General features: G+C 39.6%; 1 protein-coding gene across 1 annotated transcript; it reads left to right on the top strand.

The window, feature by feature from the left end:
* Positions 1-1,739: 1,739 nt before the first annotated feature.
* Positions 1,740-8,236, top strand: mdfic2 (MyoD family inhibitor domain containing 2). The gene is made up of 4 exons (XM_036530327.1): positions 1,740-1,825; positions 2,199-2,283; positions 5,613-5,858; positions 7,980-8,236. Exons 2-4 carry the CDS (start codon positions 2,199-2,201, stop codon positions 8,234-8,236), a joined length of 588 nt encoding a protein of 195 aa, XP_036386220.1. The 5' UTR covers positions 1,740-1,825.
* Positions 8,237-14,807: the final 6,571 nt, after the last annotated feature.

The raw sequence follows: 14,807 nt of genomic DNA, 5'->3' as shown, positions 1-14,807 counted from the left end.
GTTATGTTGCTAAATTAAAATAGGTGCAGGGAGGTGAGCTGATTCCCCTTTTGGATAGTTATCGTAGAGGAGAAAATTTTGAGAGAAAATATATAATGTATTTTTCCCCTAAGTTCTCTAAAGATTTCATATTTACAAAGCTCTTTCCCAGGAATGAGGCATCTGGCAGTACCCTCATAGACAAATACACTCACATCTTAATTTTTCAATTAACATGCCTCTTGTACTCTAAACATATGCAAACACAGCAGGGCGTCTTTTAAAATGCAACACTAATGTGAAGTCTAATGAGTGTAAATTGGCAGGCTTGTAAACTCTGAAAAATTTGAATACAACTTGCTATCATTGTAATTCAGCATACCTCACATACAGCCTACCATACAGTCTGTTCCTTGCACCTTAAGCACATGGGAAAATATGTACATACTGCAGCCATTTATGATCACAGGCGCTAGAGTTGTAAGATAATTTCTAACAAACGAAATTCTGTCAATAATACTGCCATCAGTCCTGCTCAATACGATCAATACTGCTATAATACATTACAGAGCAACAATCCTTAAAAATGTACAATAGGTCTTGTTCTGTTGTAGCTTACCATGCCATTTGTCCTAGGATTTTTTTTTTTTTTTTTTGTAGTTCTACAGATAATGTGCTTTAAAATTTTGATAAATGCTGCAATATGTTCTAACTTCCACCTCAGAAACTATAATGTTGTGATGGCCATAATACTGTACCTATTGTGAAGTTAAACACATACTGTCACACTTGACACACTCACTTTCATCTTACAATGTCCAGACAAAAGCAAGTGTGTCAAGTTAGTGTGTTCAAATAGATTAACTGTCTTTATTGCATTGGTCCGCTTGCTATCTGCTCCTGTTTCTGAAGCCAAGTTGGCAACTTAGAATTCTGAAAAAAGCTGGGTTACGTTTTGAGTAATATTATTGCTAAAAGTACATTTTAAAACTGAAGTCATTCTTTTTCAAGGCAATATGTGAACCATAAAAAAATTCTCCTCAGCTCACTTCGTGGGACTTGGAACTTTTTTTTCTAGGCCTGTAGTTTATACCCCAGTATGGGAAAGACGTTGAGAATGCCAACATAAGGGATCACTCACCTGGATCTCATAGAACTTGATCTGGAGGTGTCTGCTGAACGAGAATGGTAAACGATTAGCTTCCCAGTCTCACTGTTGTTACACAAGTAGATGTTGTTCAGAGGTCATACGTGCATTAAAAAACAGCACGCCACAGTTGAGCAACAGATTAGCAACATGAATGGGACAGTTTGCCCCATAGACATTGCAAACGTTCTTAATCAAGTTGTCTGTACTTGGACTTAAAAATCACGTTGCCTGGACGTTATACATTGTTTTTACTTTTACTTTTTTTTTTTACTTAGCGTCAGAATTATATCCGGTTTACCTGTTGAGGATGCCCACTTTTTTCTGATGGGAGTCTGAATAAAACACTATAAAAGCTAGAAGCTCGTGGCCTGCAAGCGTGGAATTCTACTTCACATCCACAAGTAAAATATCCCGGCCCTGTGGCCAACACTTTTATACATATGCATACTGCACTAATACTTAATTAGCATGTGAGATAAACAGAGCCGTCACTTCCACCTTTACAAAACGTGCATGGCGCATTCGCATAGAGGTCAGGGGGAGACGTTGCTCGGGGCGACGTCACAAGCTGGAGAGGGTGGGTCAAGGCGTCCTGTGGAGGCGCTATGGACTGATTGAGGAGGCTTGTGATGCGCTCGAACGGAAAATCTGTCTCGCCTCTGCCTTATTGGTATTCTGTTGGGAAGGTTTCCTCAGGTAGAGTACGCGGCATTTCACTATGTTTATGAAGCTAGTCGTATCAGTTTAATTTAGGACGGTGTGAGTGAATCTGTTGTCTGAGTGCTCCAGAAGTCTCGAACCTCTCGAGGATGCACTGTTTAGTATCCGTGTGTGGTGTCCAACGCTTGAAAGAAGGGCTGTGACTTTTATCGTTTTCAACAATTAAATAACTTGCTTGTTTTGTTTGATGCACCATTGATTTCTGACGTGTGTATTGTCTCATTAATCGTTAAACAACAGTTGAATACTTGAAATGGCATTCCAGCCATGTGTGTGAAATAATAGTGTATTGGGTAGAATGCAAAATTCCTTTTTATTGACATATTTCGTTAATGCTGTGCTGGATCAGATGGCAGCGCAAAATTCAAGAACAAATGACGAGAAAGGAGCAGATATAATGAACGGGGAAGAGAAAAGCTCTTTAATAAAAGCTGGTAAGTTGATTTGAATCAGCCTTTGATTAAAATAATTACCCAGCCTTGCACTGTAATTACTGCATCTGCACAATACATGATTTTTTTTTTTAGCAAACATGGAAGTTTCTACATGTGTTTAAGTGAATATTAACTCAGTAATTTTATTTGCATGCAGTTACGACAGTTTTAACCACTATTGACCATTGACACTTTAAGTAACTAAATTAAAGCAGTAATTAATAATAATTAAGAGAATAAGGTTTGTTCATTTGAGTGGCTTTCAGGTTTTGTTTTGTTTCATTCTTCCCCCAGTTTATATTCCCTCCATGCTGTAAACACGGTTGTGTATTTTTCCCTCTGCAAATTCCCTTGTTTTTCTGAATCTAATATCCTTTTCCTCAGTGGTTTGCCGTTTCAAAAAAACCTGTGTAAATGTGCTTTATATTACCCCAATTTCTGTGTATGATGCATTTTTGCTAAAAGCTCAAGAAACCAATTTTCCTTCCAAAGCTTGTATGGATTATATAGAGATGGCACTAATGGATGGAATGAGTCAGAACTGGTGCCCACACACTGATGCGCAAAGCAAACAACATTTTGTCCATTCATCAGGACCAGGCCTAGTCCATGTTCCTCTTCAGTTCTGCTGGTGTTTTCTGTGGCGCATCAAAGCTGGTATGCACATCGTCTTTATGCAATCATGTAGGCCTACTACAAGTTTCACTTCTCTTAGTGAAGTGAAAAAAAACCTGAAGCATATGTATGTATTCTGAATTTCAGGTGAGCACAGGTACTCCAGCAGCAACTGAGGGAGTCAAAAGCAAAATGTATTGCTTGTCACTCTAACCATCTCTGAACGTTATGACAAAACACAATATCAGGATTCACCCAGAGCAGTTTGATTTGATTTGAAGTGTATTGAATCATTTACCTGAACAGCCTATCACTTTAAACCATCAGTGTAAACCAAACTGTGTAGCATCTGGGATATTCCTTGCACTGAAACGGAGGGATGTGTGGTGTGATAAACAAAGTCCATCAGATAATCTTGTCCACCCTACAGGTGAAACTACTCTGCCATTTGCTAATGACTATTCATGAGTAAGTTCTTCCATTTTTGGAAACCAGGAGTGCAGATCTGAAGATGGGAAAACCCTTGTCTCTCTTGTCCATCTTTGATATTCTTGGTACTAAGTGACAGTGAACCCAGCTGACATGCTTACTGTTTCATTAATTAAATAACGCATATGTTTAGCTTTAACAAACGTATAGGCTGGTTACAGGCACCAGACAATGGCTAGGATATTATTGCCGATAATCTTAAACACAGTGAGATGCTACATGACTTTCACTGTTAACTTAATGCAGTTTCTCGTCAGTGCATTTTTTTGTTTAAGTACTTTTGGAAAAATGTTTAAGGTACAGCTATGCATATTTTAAGACAAATATTATGTTTGACAGAATGTCAGACAGTGCATATTTCTAAAGCATAGAAACAGAATATATTTCCCACATCTACCAGTGAACAACTTGTTCACACAAACAGATGCCCTGGAACTTTCTGAAGAATACATTATTTTTGTTTTTTTTGCACTCAATTTTTTAATTATGAAATCGGATAATCAGCCTGCACAGCCCAAAGCCTTCTTTTTTGCTAGGCTAACAATTCTTATCCCTGTTAAAAATCTGTTCTGTGTCTTAATAAATCATAAGACATTAAATGTTAAATAACAGAGAAAAAAGTGTGGTAAATAATTCATCTTGGATAGGTGGTAGAAAAATAAACAGGGTATTGCCGCCAGAGTAATACTTCATTAATAGTTGGCATTCAGATCTGTCCATGAGAAGTCAATCCATTATTGAACTATTTTGGTCGACAGTTTAAGACCCTGGAGGGTGAAAGCAGATCCTATGTGCCTCACATCTCCCTTACAATGAAAAATGTCACCAGGAGATGCACTATACATTTCCTGGAACCTATGAAGAAGCATTGCACTATTATTTATTTTTCAAAATCAAATTGGTGTATTGTGGAACTTTTTGATGCTATTTGATTGCTTTAATCTCAGTATTTCCAGAGCTGCTATTTTTATTTCCCTTTGATTTTGACTTGTCAGTGTGGACATGTCACACACAGGCACATATACTCTCATGTGCATGCATATACACATACACACACAAGCTCACATACACATACATGTACATAAACTCACGTAGACTCCCATGTACATGTGTATATACAAATACACACACTGCCATGCACATGTATAAACACAAATACACACTCTCATGCATATGCATATGTGCAAACACGCACACGTTAGCATGCATATATGTGTAAATTTAAGCTATAGAGCAGAATAGTTGTATAGAATTTAAAATTTATGAGATACAGTAGTACATGTCAATACTTGCTGTCATGACTAAGATAAAGGCTGCTCCATCACAGTAATCCTGCTCCAGCTACACAGGTGTGAAAGCTATTTCATTCAAAAAGGCCTGTGATGTACAGAGACTGTGAGCTAGCCTATGAGTCCCACCCTCATGCTGTCTTATCCCTGATTTAAGCAGACACCTCTTACAGCTTTTAACAGCTGTTAAAGTAGAATAGAAGTCCTGAACGGCAGATAGAGTTTCACCCTGGAGTCAGGTTCACACAGTAGTAGGATGGCCGCAGATGGGGAGAGTGATCAGACACTGAGAGTGAAACCAACCCCCGGCCATTTTTTGTGCCAGCAGATGAACTATAGTCAGGTTCAAGGGAGGTAACTGAATCCAAATAAGAGGCTTCAATCAATAACCGCCCCCCCATGAACTTCCGAGCTGCACTGTCTGCCTAAAAGGTTGGCCAGCTTGTGTCTCTCTCTTCAGTAAAATATTTCACTGGGGTCTAAATGTTAATGGAACCTATCCCTGGTCACTTGTGACATCGTCTTCAGTTTTCCATCAGGTTCAATCTCAAAATGTACATTCTGTTCAATAATTAAAGCTTCTGGAGCTTTGTCTTTTTTCATAATACATCAAATTTTTGTGAGAATGAAGCTATTGTAAGGCTACTGAAGAGCAAGTCCTGTTCACAGATTAATATCTGTATCTATACAAGTAAAAAAAAAAAAGACTTAGAGCCGTAGAGTAATACACACTTGAAAAGTTAATTAGGTGTATTGTAAAATTGCATCAAATAGAAAATTCAGCTTATTATTTCTCATGAACAGGACAAATAGAAATTGAAATGATATATTGCAAGTTTGAAATATGCATGTGAAGCAAAGACAGATATACCAAATAACTGGTGACTGCTTTATCACAACACGATGAATGTTCGTATGCTTCTGCGTCCACTGTAGGAAGTGTAGCCCTCTGCACGACAGAGGGAGTACTGAGTGACGTGCCAGTCGGTGGGGTGAGGAAGCTGGGTGTCCTCTCTGAATATGAGCCGGACAGGGCTGACACAAGCGCGGGCTCCCATAATCCTCAGAGGCACGGCAAGTACGGCGGCTCCGGTTACGCTCTGCCCCTGCGTTCGACAGACGAGCGCAGCACCAGCTTCTCCTCAGACGTGATGTCTCCCTCCCATCAGTCAGCCGCGGGAGGTTTGTGTCTCATCAATGAGAGCATTAGAAGACGCTCGCTTGAAAAACAGATGGGGTAACGTGAGGCCTGTCACCTAATGCTGTTCCAGCAGCTATTGATCGCCACAGGAACTTGGCATAAGATGTGTATGTGTGTGTGTGTGTGTGTGTGTGTAAGAGAGAGAGAAAGAGAGAGCAAGCACACGTGTTTGTGGACTTAATATAATGATATGGTTATATATACATAATGTGACTTCTTTTTAGGATCAAACTGTTTTTTCGAAATAGTGTACTTTTTTAGTGATCGTACTATAAGTTTTATTTTTTTATATATTTGTTACCCCCCATGAGCCAACATTTAATATTTGAAATGTGACAGCTGATGAGTTTTATGTTCAGCTATGAGCATGCATTTATGCAGTTTGATACAATTAATTATTAAACCTTCTGAATGATTTAGAGCCAGAGAGGAGAAAAAATACTGTAATTTATAAACTGGCCACCACAGTGGAAATACTTTTTAGTAAATTAAGCAACACATTTGATTATAGTTAAATACCAGTATACATAAATAATTTAATACAAAGCACTTTTAGGTCGCTGTACATTGATTTTCTGATATGGTATGGCATTTACTGTAATAACAATATGTTTATCACAAAATAAAATGTAGCATAAAGCTGGCATTTCAGAGGTTCTGCATAATTTTTATATTTAATGAATGTAACATACTGTGTTTACACTTAATATAAACAGCTAATAGTACTCACAGAATATATCATTATTTAATCTTTTCTGTATGATGTATGTATGTTTTCAGTCAGTTCAGGGAATGAAATGGCATTGAGTAAATGCTGGTGGTCTTTGAGAATCATTACCTTTACTTAAACAATGCATCAATATCTCGCGCACATAAGTCCATGCCATTCCTATGTGAACTGATGCACAGATGTGATCACAGGTAAAGCTGGTAGATACATTGATTCTGAAAGTCTTCCCACGGCTGTCTCTCTGCTGAGGCCATCACTGGAGGCAAGCGATGTCCACGCTTGTTGTTGCTCTCAGGGCGTGATTTGGCGAGGGATGCAGGGGGGAAAGTTCTCACAGCATGTCACAGGGACAGAATCGCTGTAACTCGCAAACACTCCATCTTGAGATGACTCTACAGGATGATGTTAATTGATGATGTCTGCACAGTACTTCCTCAGTTGTCTGTCTGTAAGGAAGTGAAAGGTGATTTCTTAAATTATGCATGTGTTAAGAAATGCCCCAGGAGAGAGTGGAGGCTTTTAAAACATAATAAACAGCAAGCATAGACAGACGCTAGTTCATAGGGGGAAATGCAGCACTTTGGGAGACTGTCATCTGCTAACATACAGATTTTCAGGAGTTGTTACAATTTTATCTGTGCTTACACTTTACCTTTGCAATGTAGTGAGGAATTTGGTTGGCTACAGCCCAGTTAGGTCTTGTGGAATATAATTTTCACTGTAAATCTGTGTTTTATTGGTCTATTACTAAGGCGCAAACTATCAAGTTGAGAGTAGAAAGCATCATGTCATACCAATTACCGCACATCCCAAGCAATTCATTCAAGTACCCCCATATGAGGACATCTGGGGCTTTTACGGCTGCATTATGGGCCATTCTTGACACATGGTGTCCAAAAGGAGAAAATGACACTTTATTTGTCATTGTAAACTCCCAGCAATCTGTTTGTCCGTCGTATCATTTGTGTGTGTGTGCTCGTGTGTGCGAAGTCAATTAAATTTCAAAGAGTTGTTGTAAACACTTCAAATCAGCCCTACTGCCTTTTCTGGCAGGTCGCTCTCTGAGGGCTAAATGTGCCGTGATTCATGTCAGTTGTGTTTCACATTGACCAAAGGATGACATTCACGCTTGGAACAGATTGCAACATGTTTGAGTCTAAAAGCATTGATCAGAAAGTGACTTCCCCTGTTATGTGACTAGAGTGAGATAGAGAACTTGGAGCATTTTTTTAATTGATATGTGGGACAGATCTCATTGATCTTGGTCCATTCTGATTCATTGGTATTTCCCTTTTTCATCAGTTTGTCTTGCCTGTACATGTCCACCATAGTTCATTGTTCAGATTTTGTTACTTTGATGTGTTTGACTCAGATGACTGTGCAACCATTCTCCTGATGTGCCTCTACTGCAAGTTCTACGACTTCCTGTTCCTGTTGCCGGACACATGCGAGAAAGCCGTGAACCGCTGTTGCCCATCTTACCAACACTTCTCCTCGTCCGCTGAGCCAGTGCATAGCAACGACTGCAACTGCAACTTGGAGTTCGACTGTGGCTTGTTTGACGCCTGTCACGAGACAGGCGAGTGCCTCGAGCTGGCCATGGAGATCTCTGAGGTGTGTTATCGCTGACCCGTAGCCGCAGTAGCCAAGGAACTCCACAAGCCAGGATGATTCTGGAACAATGTGCACATTGTAAATGTATGTGGGTTTTGACAGTGGAATGGGGACAGGAAAGTCAGCCTGCGCCAAGCCTCTACAGTGTGGTGTGCTGTGTGGCAGAGGGAGGGAGTGAGACTATTAAAAGGAGGAAGGAGGAAAAACAGATAAAAATGCTATTATGAAACAGCCTCACTAGGCCAAGGCTTTAAACATCACTCTCATGCATTACATCTAGCATTTCTATGAATGTGTGATAGAGGGTATTTGACCACTCAACTGCATCCCTACTATATCCTGTTGTTCCTGCACCTGCTGTGTTATCAGTCCTATCCATGCAACTTCTTTTAGGATGATCACTTTCAGTCATGAATGGAATGTTTTGTCTATGTGTGATGCATTGTTTGAGAGGCACAGTAGCGAATTTCAGTGTGGTTGACTGTCATCTGTATGCCTTAGAGCTGTGTTCAGACAAGGCCCCAATCAATGCTGTGCTTGATGCAAGCCCGTAGCTGTCCATGAAGTGGTAACTGAAAATCTTGGTAGATACAGTAAGCATATTGCAATGCCAGAAACTAGTTCCACATTGGGGAAGTCTTAGTTTACCTCTGTGATTTTTACACTCTCATTGCATGAACAGTGAAATGTATTCCCTGTATATACAAAATCAGTTTTTCTGTTATTTCTTGCACATTCAAAGCATGTACAGGTGACTGTTCTAAAGTATTTTAGCCATTTTGTTTTATTGCAAAGTTTAAAAAATTTAAACTGTATGTAAATAGTGTCCTAGAGTGTCATCCACGTTTGAATTCAGTTCCCAGAATGCACTGTGAAGCTTGTTGCATGCCTTATAACACAGGGCTAGCAATATGCTAAAACGGATATGAATTCAAATTCAAACTGTATCTACAGCTTGGTTAAACTCCTGTAATCTATATTTGTAAGTGATAAAATGTAATTTTAACAGAGAAGGAGAGGAGGAGCAGTTGGGTTTTGTACAGCAAGAGGATAGCAAGAGTTTGGTTAACAAACCATTAAAGAATTAAATTCTCTTGTATTCTTATATATGATAATAAATTAAGAGGGAGATACCTCAATGTAGATCGCATCTATACTACAGATAAGGAACAAGATATAAAATTTGAGATTTTTGTGGAAGATCTTAATATCTTATCACGCGGAATTGCACAATTACTGATGCTCAAGGAGCAGCATGGCAACATTTCTCAGATGCTTAAAAAGTTTTAAAACATTCCTTGTTCAGAGAACCTACTTCAAGTGGAATGCAAGCATAAACTCCAGAGGAAGCAGGGATGCTGATACTACATGCTGGATGCTCATGTTTGCAGAACTCATTGACCTTTGAGTGCAGATTGACTGTTTTTTTCAGTCTGATATCAGTGCTTGTCACAAATATGCCCTGGACAACAGGCAGCAGAGTGCACATGAGGAATGAGGTACATACAGAACTGCACTGAATCATTTGTTTTACTGGAACATTGGACCAGGAGAAAGCTTACAAAGTACACTGTACTGAGAAGGAATGTTATTGTATTAGCTTTGCTAGCTAAATGTGTATTTTCTCTTATCTGATGTAGAGACGAACAGTCTAATCTTGCTGTTCAAACAATAGGAATGTAATGCTACAATATTTCTGGCATACAAAGACCTCTTGTCTGCCTGTTAACCACTCTTGAACGTTTTTCACTGAAGCTCTGATATGCATCATATGCAGTTTTAATTTAGTAAAAAGTTTGTTTTCAGGGTCGCACACTCCCTGAACAGAAACACATTAAAGGTGTTTGCTGTGCACTCTAAAAAAGTGCACTGTGGAGTTCTCAGTGATTTAAAATACTGGTTCATTTTACACAGAATGCCGGTGCTTATGGCTTTTGTCAGTTCTCCTCCTTGTTTTGGACACATTTAGAGGAAACGCTGCTTGCAACCAATTTGCTTATTACATGCTGGGGCACAATTACAAAGCTGCTCTAACTAATACTGTGCCATAAAATGTATTGGAAGGCCTTTGCGGTTTGAAACCAAAGTGTGTCTGCATAAACAGATGCCCGGTTTAAACAAAAAACATGTGTGCAATGCATGTCTTAAAGTTGTTGGAACTCTTTCAGATTACCTGAACCTTTTGTAAGTAGCTGGGGCTTTAGGAAATTTCCAGTTTTGTTTTTTTGGGGGGGTGGGGGGTGTTTGTTTTTTGCCACTCCTTTTTAAGTTCAAAGCAAGTTTAAAAGAGTTTTGGTGTTTGTGTTCAATAAGAAAACATTTAAGGTGTTGCTGTAACTCACTTTGCAAACTGGAAGCTCAGCTGTTAGTGTGCACCCATTTGTTGAAATACAGAACCCAGGAGTGGAATAAAATTGTGACAGGAAACATTCACACGTGCACAGTGGCAGACACCCTAAGTATATATCTTATTCCCAGCCAAGAATACAATCCACTGGAAGAAAAAAAGCGGTAGAATCTGTAAGGCTATATAATGCATGATGTTTGATAATCATTTAGTGATGCAAGATGGAAACTGAACATTAACTTAATCATCTCATTTCTTGCTGCTTGCTCTGTTTACATGCATTTCTGCTCTCTAATCGGGCGTTTTTGGTGTTTAGCTCCCAATGGCTTCATTAGCAGACAAGCTCTTCCTCCAAACCACACAGCACTAATAGTATCTCCCATCAGTGGCTCTCTCATCCAGCCAAGAGGAGCCTCCTGGGGGAGCTTCACAATGAAATATTAACATCATGTGTTTAGAGCATTTTTTAAACATCACTTTTGTCAGCATCTTATGTACAGCTCTCCGAGCTTCAATCCATCTGGAAACATGGTCCCGACGCTCAGTGTAGTTCCGTGACTTTGGAATAATTTAGTCTCCTTGTATTTGTAATGGCCTTTCTGTGTAAATAGCTGATACATTTTACAGTGACTTTGAATAAAAATGGAGCACTCATCACCTTATTGGAACAGCGAGCTGGGGGTTGTCGCGGCCCTTAAGTGCCGAAGCTAAGCGCTGAAAAGCAACGAACACTCAAATGTGTGGATAAGCACTTACGTCATCTCTCACCCACATTGCTTGATGCAGGTGTTTTTCATTGCACCCTCAATTCTCTCTCCCCCAGACATTTAAGAAATGTCCCTTTTGCAGAATGATGCTGTTATTAAAGAATGTGTACTCATTATTCCATTCTCTTCCGCTGCTGCTGCCACACTTCATGAAAATAAAAACAATCCTAGAAAACAGTTGTGCTTCTCATGTACCCATAAATGTGTGCTGTATTTTAAGTATCATTAAGACATCTTTAAGACATCTGAAGGAAGATGTGAAAGTGAACAAAATGGATTACATTACTGTAAAAAAGAATGCAGCTTTTTAGAAATAATCTCATTAGGGTCAGTATGAAATAATGTTAGATAATTAAAGTATCTCGTTGTACTGTATCAGTGCTGCATGCCATTCACACATGATAGTGCCACAGACATTTTGGGGGTTACTAATTTAATGCGTGTATTTGTATAAAAGTATAAGTGGATCACAGGTAAGGATCTCAGGTTTGTAAATCAGCATAGTTGTGGGCTTCTGCTAATTAATAATAATGATGATAACAATGATAAGATAATAATCATGATAATTGATTTTAATAAAACTTGTTTCTACATCTGTAAATAAGACAGAGATAGTCAGATGGCATTGTGTGTGTGAGCAATGCCAAGGGAGTGGAATTTTTTATATAGTGCATAGAATCAATATAGATCTTTATTAGGATCATGTATATTGGTTTAGTTTGCCACTTCCCATGGAAACCTAAATATGCTCTGAGCCTATGAGCTGAAAGAAAAAGAGGAAAAGCCCCCATGGATGCATTTATCCCAGGGCCAGAGCAGGTTTTTCCAGGTACCTCTCAATCAGTGACTGATTTCCACAAGGAATACCCGCTGATTTGTCTCACCCTCCAATTAATGACCTCGTTTTAACAATTAAGAGCGGTGGAGGGATGGAAACCAGCAGACGCCACTGCTGTGGAGGACTGGGAGTACCCATGACTGCTCATTCGTGAAGGAAACCGCACCGCCGCGCTGTGTTTGGTCTCGTCTCGTGCCCCAAACCCAGCTGTGGGATTGGCTGTCATTATCCCAGGCCATGTGACCCTGACCCTCCCTCAGGTGCTGGTTGTGGTTAGGAGGGCCTGGTTACCCATGAGGGTAGGGAGGGGTGGGGCAGGTTATGTGTATGGGGGGTGGGAGATCCCCCCCCCCCCCCCCCCCCCCCCCAGCGCAGAGGAAATTAAAGAGCATGCAGCAGCAGGAGGGGGAGGGAGGGCTGATTTAGAGTGCTCTGCAGGGGGGAGGGGGAGCAGATATCGTTGGAGTTAATTACTGAATAATGAGGAACAATTCATTGTGTTCTTGTTAGAGACATCAAAATCCCGGATGTGGCCCGGAGGGGGAAAAAAGGTGACTACTTTCCTGATATGTCCATCGAAATGACACGTTATATTTCAATGGTATGCTGTACATCTTGGAATTTCAAAAGTCCTTGACGGGCGAGTATTTAACCTCGATTCTGACAGCAGGAAGATGTAGGCACTGATGAATGATGGAGGTACCAAGGGGCCGCCATGATAGCAGGTGCTTTCATTGTCTGTCCCCTTATTTGGAGAATTTATATAAGGAAGTAATGAGATCTGCATTAGGTCTGGATCGATTGTTCCCCTCATGTCCTGAAGCTCAGTGCATATCATAACCCCTCAAACTCACCTTTCTATCATAGTGTGTCTTATTTCCCCATGATCCTGAGTCCTGTAATCGCCCACTGTCTTTTTCAAGCTTATCATTGTCTAGCCCCTGCGTATTACAACAATCTGTTATGGCACATTTCAGTATTGCAATTAGATTGTGAAAGAGATTCTTCTTATGTCATTAAAAATGTCTTTCACTTCGATACGGATTTAGAGTAACTGGTCAACATCCTGACAAGAATGGGGCAACGGTCAAGGATAGCTTTTGGTTGTTTAACGCTATGCCAAACTGTTCCATGTTGTTACAACACTTACAGAACATTGTAGCAATGCTGTGAGAGAGTTGGCAGGTGTCTCGCTCACATTGTAGAAGTTACTACCGAGAATTCCAGCTGTAACGGGTGTGAAATGTTACAGTTATGAAGAATAACTATAACTATTAGAAATGTTATGAAGTTATAATGTTATGAAATGTTATGAAGACATAATCTTTAATGTTATTTGAAAATGAGAATGCCAGCCTTTCCCAGATTCTAAAACAGACATAAACTGGTCAGCAGTGTACTTCGGGTTACTCGAAAAGACAAACTTGGTGTAAAGACCCCCCTTCGGCTCTGCCTGTGTTTAGAAAACACACACACTTTGATGTGTTAAGTACAAAATCTGACCACAGAACAATGCAGCTGTCATCTGGAGACGGATGTCAAATGCAGACCGCGCCAATTATTATTGAACATCTGTCACACACAATTCATCAGTTCTCTGTCTGTAAAATGTCTGAGGAGACCATGAAACTAATATATTATTCACAAAATAATCAGAGAACACAAATCATATTAAAAATCCCCATTATAGAACATTTCAATAACTACTCTGTTGCTCCGTCGTAGCATATTTTGTTTCCATTTTCCTTTTGCGGGAATACAATTACTTCTGGAAACAAATATCTAAGGTAAAAAATTGGCCTGTAAGTTTCAAAGGTATGTTTTATAGTCAATGAATATGAAAACTATTCATTTGATCTGACGGTTCCTTACTGTGATGCACATTGATTAAATAAGAGTGCAAATGTACAAGAAGTTGAAAAGTGTTGTGGACACCAAGCAGCCCTTGATAAATGCCTGATTAATCACTAGTGCATTGAACCAAAGCATTTTATCATGAGGTCATTTTCCTGTAAAAATTTTCCTGAGAGCAACCTTAGTTGCCCTTTAACAGAGCCCACGTTTCAATGGGTTAAAAGGCAGGAAAGATGCTGTTTGTGCAGGAAAAAATGTACGCCTGATATTGTTCCAGTTCAGGTCAAAACTCTTAAAGTGATTTTCATCACTCCATCCCTGGTCCAGAATTGCTGAATATGAATAACATGCAAATCAAAGCCAATGTATTCTTCAAATATCTTCAGTCTTGCATTTCCAGTGGAAGAATTTCTCCTGAGTCGCAGTGAAGAGGGAACAAATGTAATTGAGAGAGACGCTGAGTCTAGATAAATAAGTACGTATGTTACATCTGTGGCCTTTGAAATGTTCATTTGAGACAGACGAGCGCCACTCTCTGGAATGTTAATGAGATGCATAAATTAAACGTGTGTGTGAGGTTTGGAGGTGGACCTGTTTTTAATGTTTGAAATGTTCTATTTACCACACATCTCTGCACATAAGATGCGCCACCTGAACACCTTAAAACCCTTTGAAGACCAAGACCGTTGTTCTTAATTACTAACAAATGAACCATTTTCCTCCTTTGATTTGCTGAAACCATCTAGATGTCTCTGGCTTTATTGAAGCAGGCAGAGCAGA

Source organism: Megalops cyprinoides, chromosome 6, assembly GCF_013368585.1.
Source record: "Megalops cyprinoides isolate fMegCyp1 chromosome 6, fMegCyp1.pri, whole genome shotgun sequence".
Taxonomy (NCBI): domain Eukaryota; kingdom Metazoa; phylum Chordata; class Actinopteri; order Elopiformes; family Megalopidae; genus Megalops; species Megalops cyprinoides.
The sequence above is the reverse complement of the archived record's forward strand: the minus strand, read 5'-3'. Positions and strand labels throughout refer to the sequence as shown.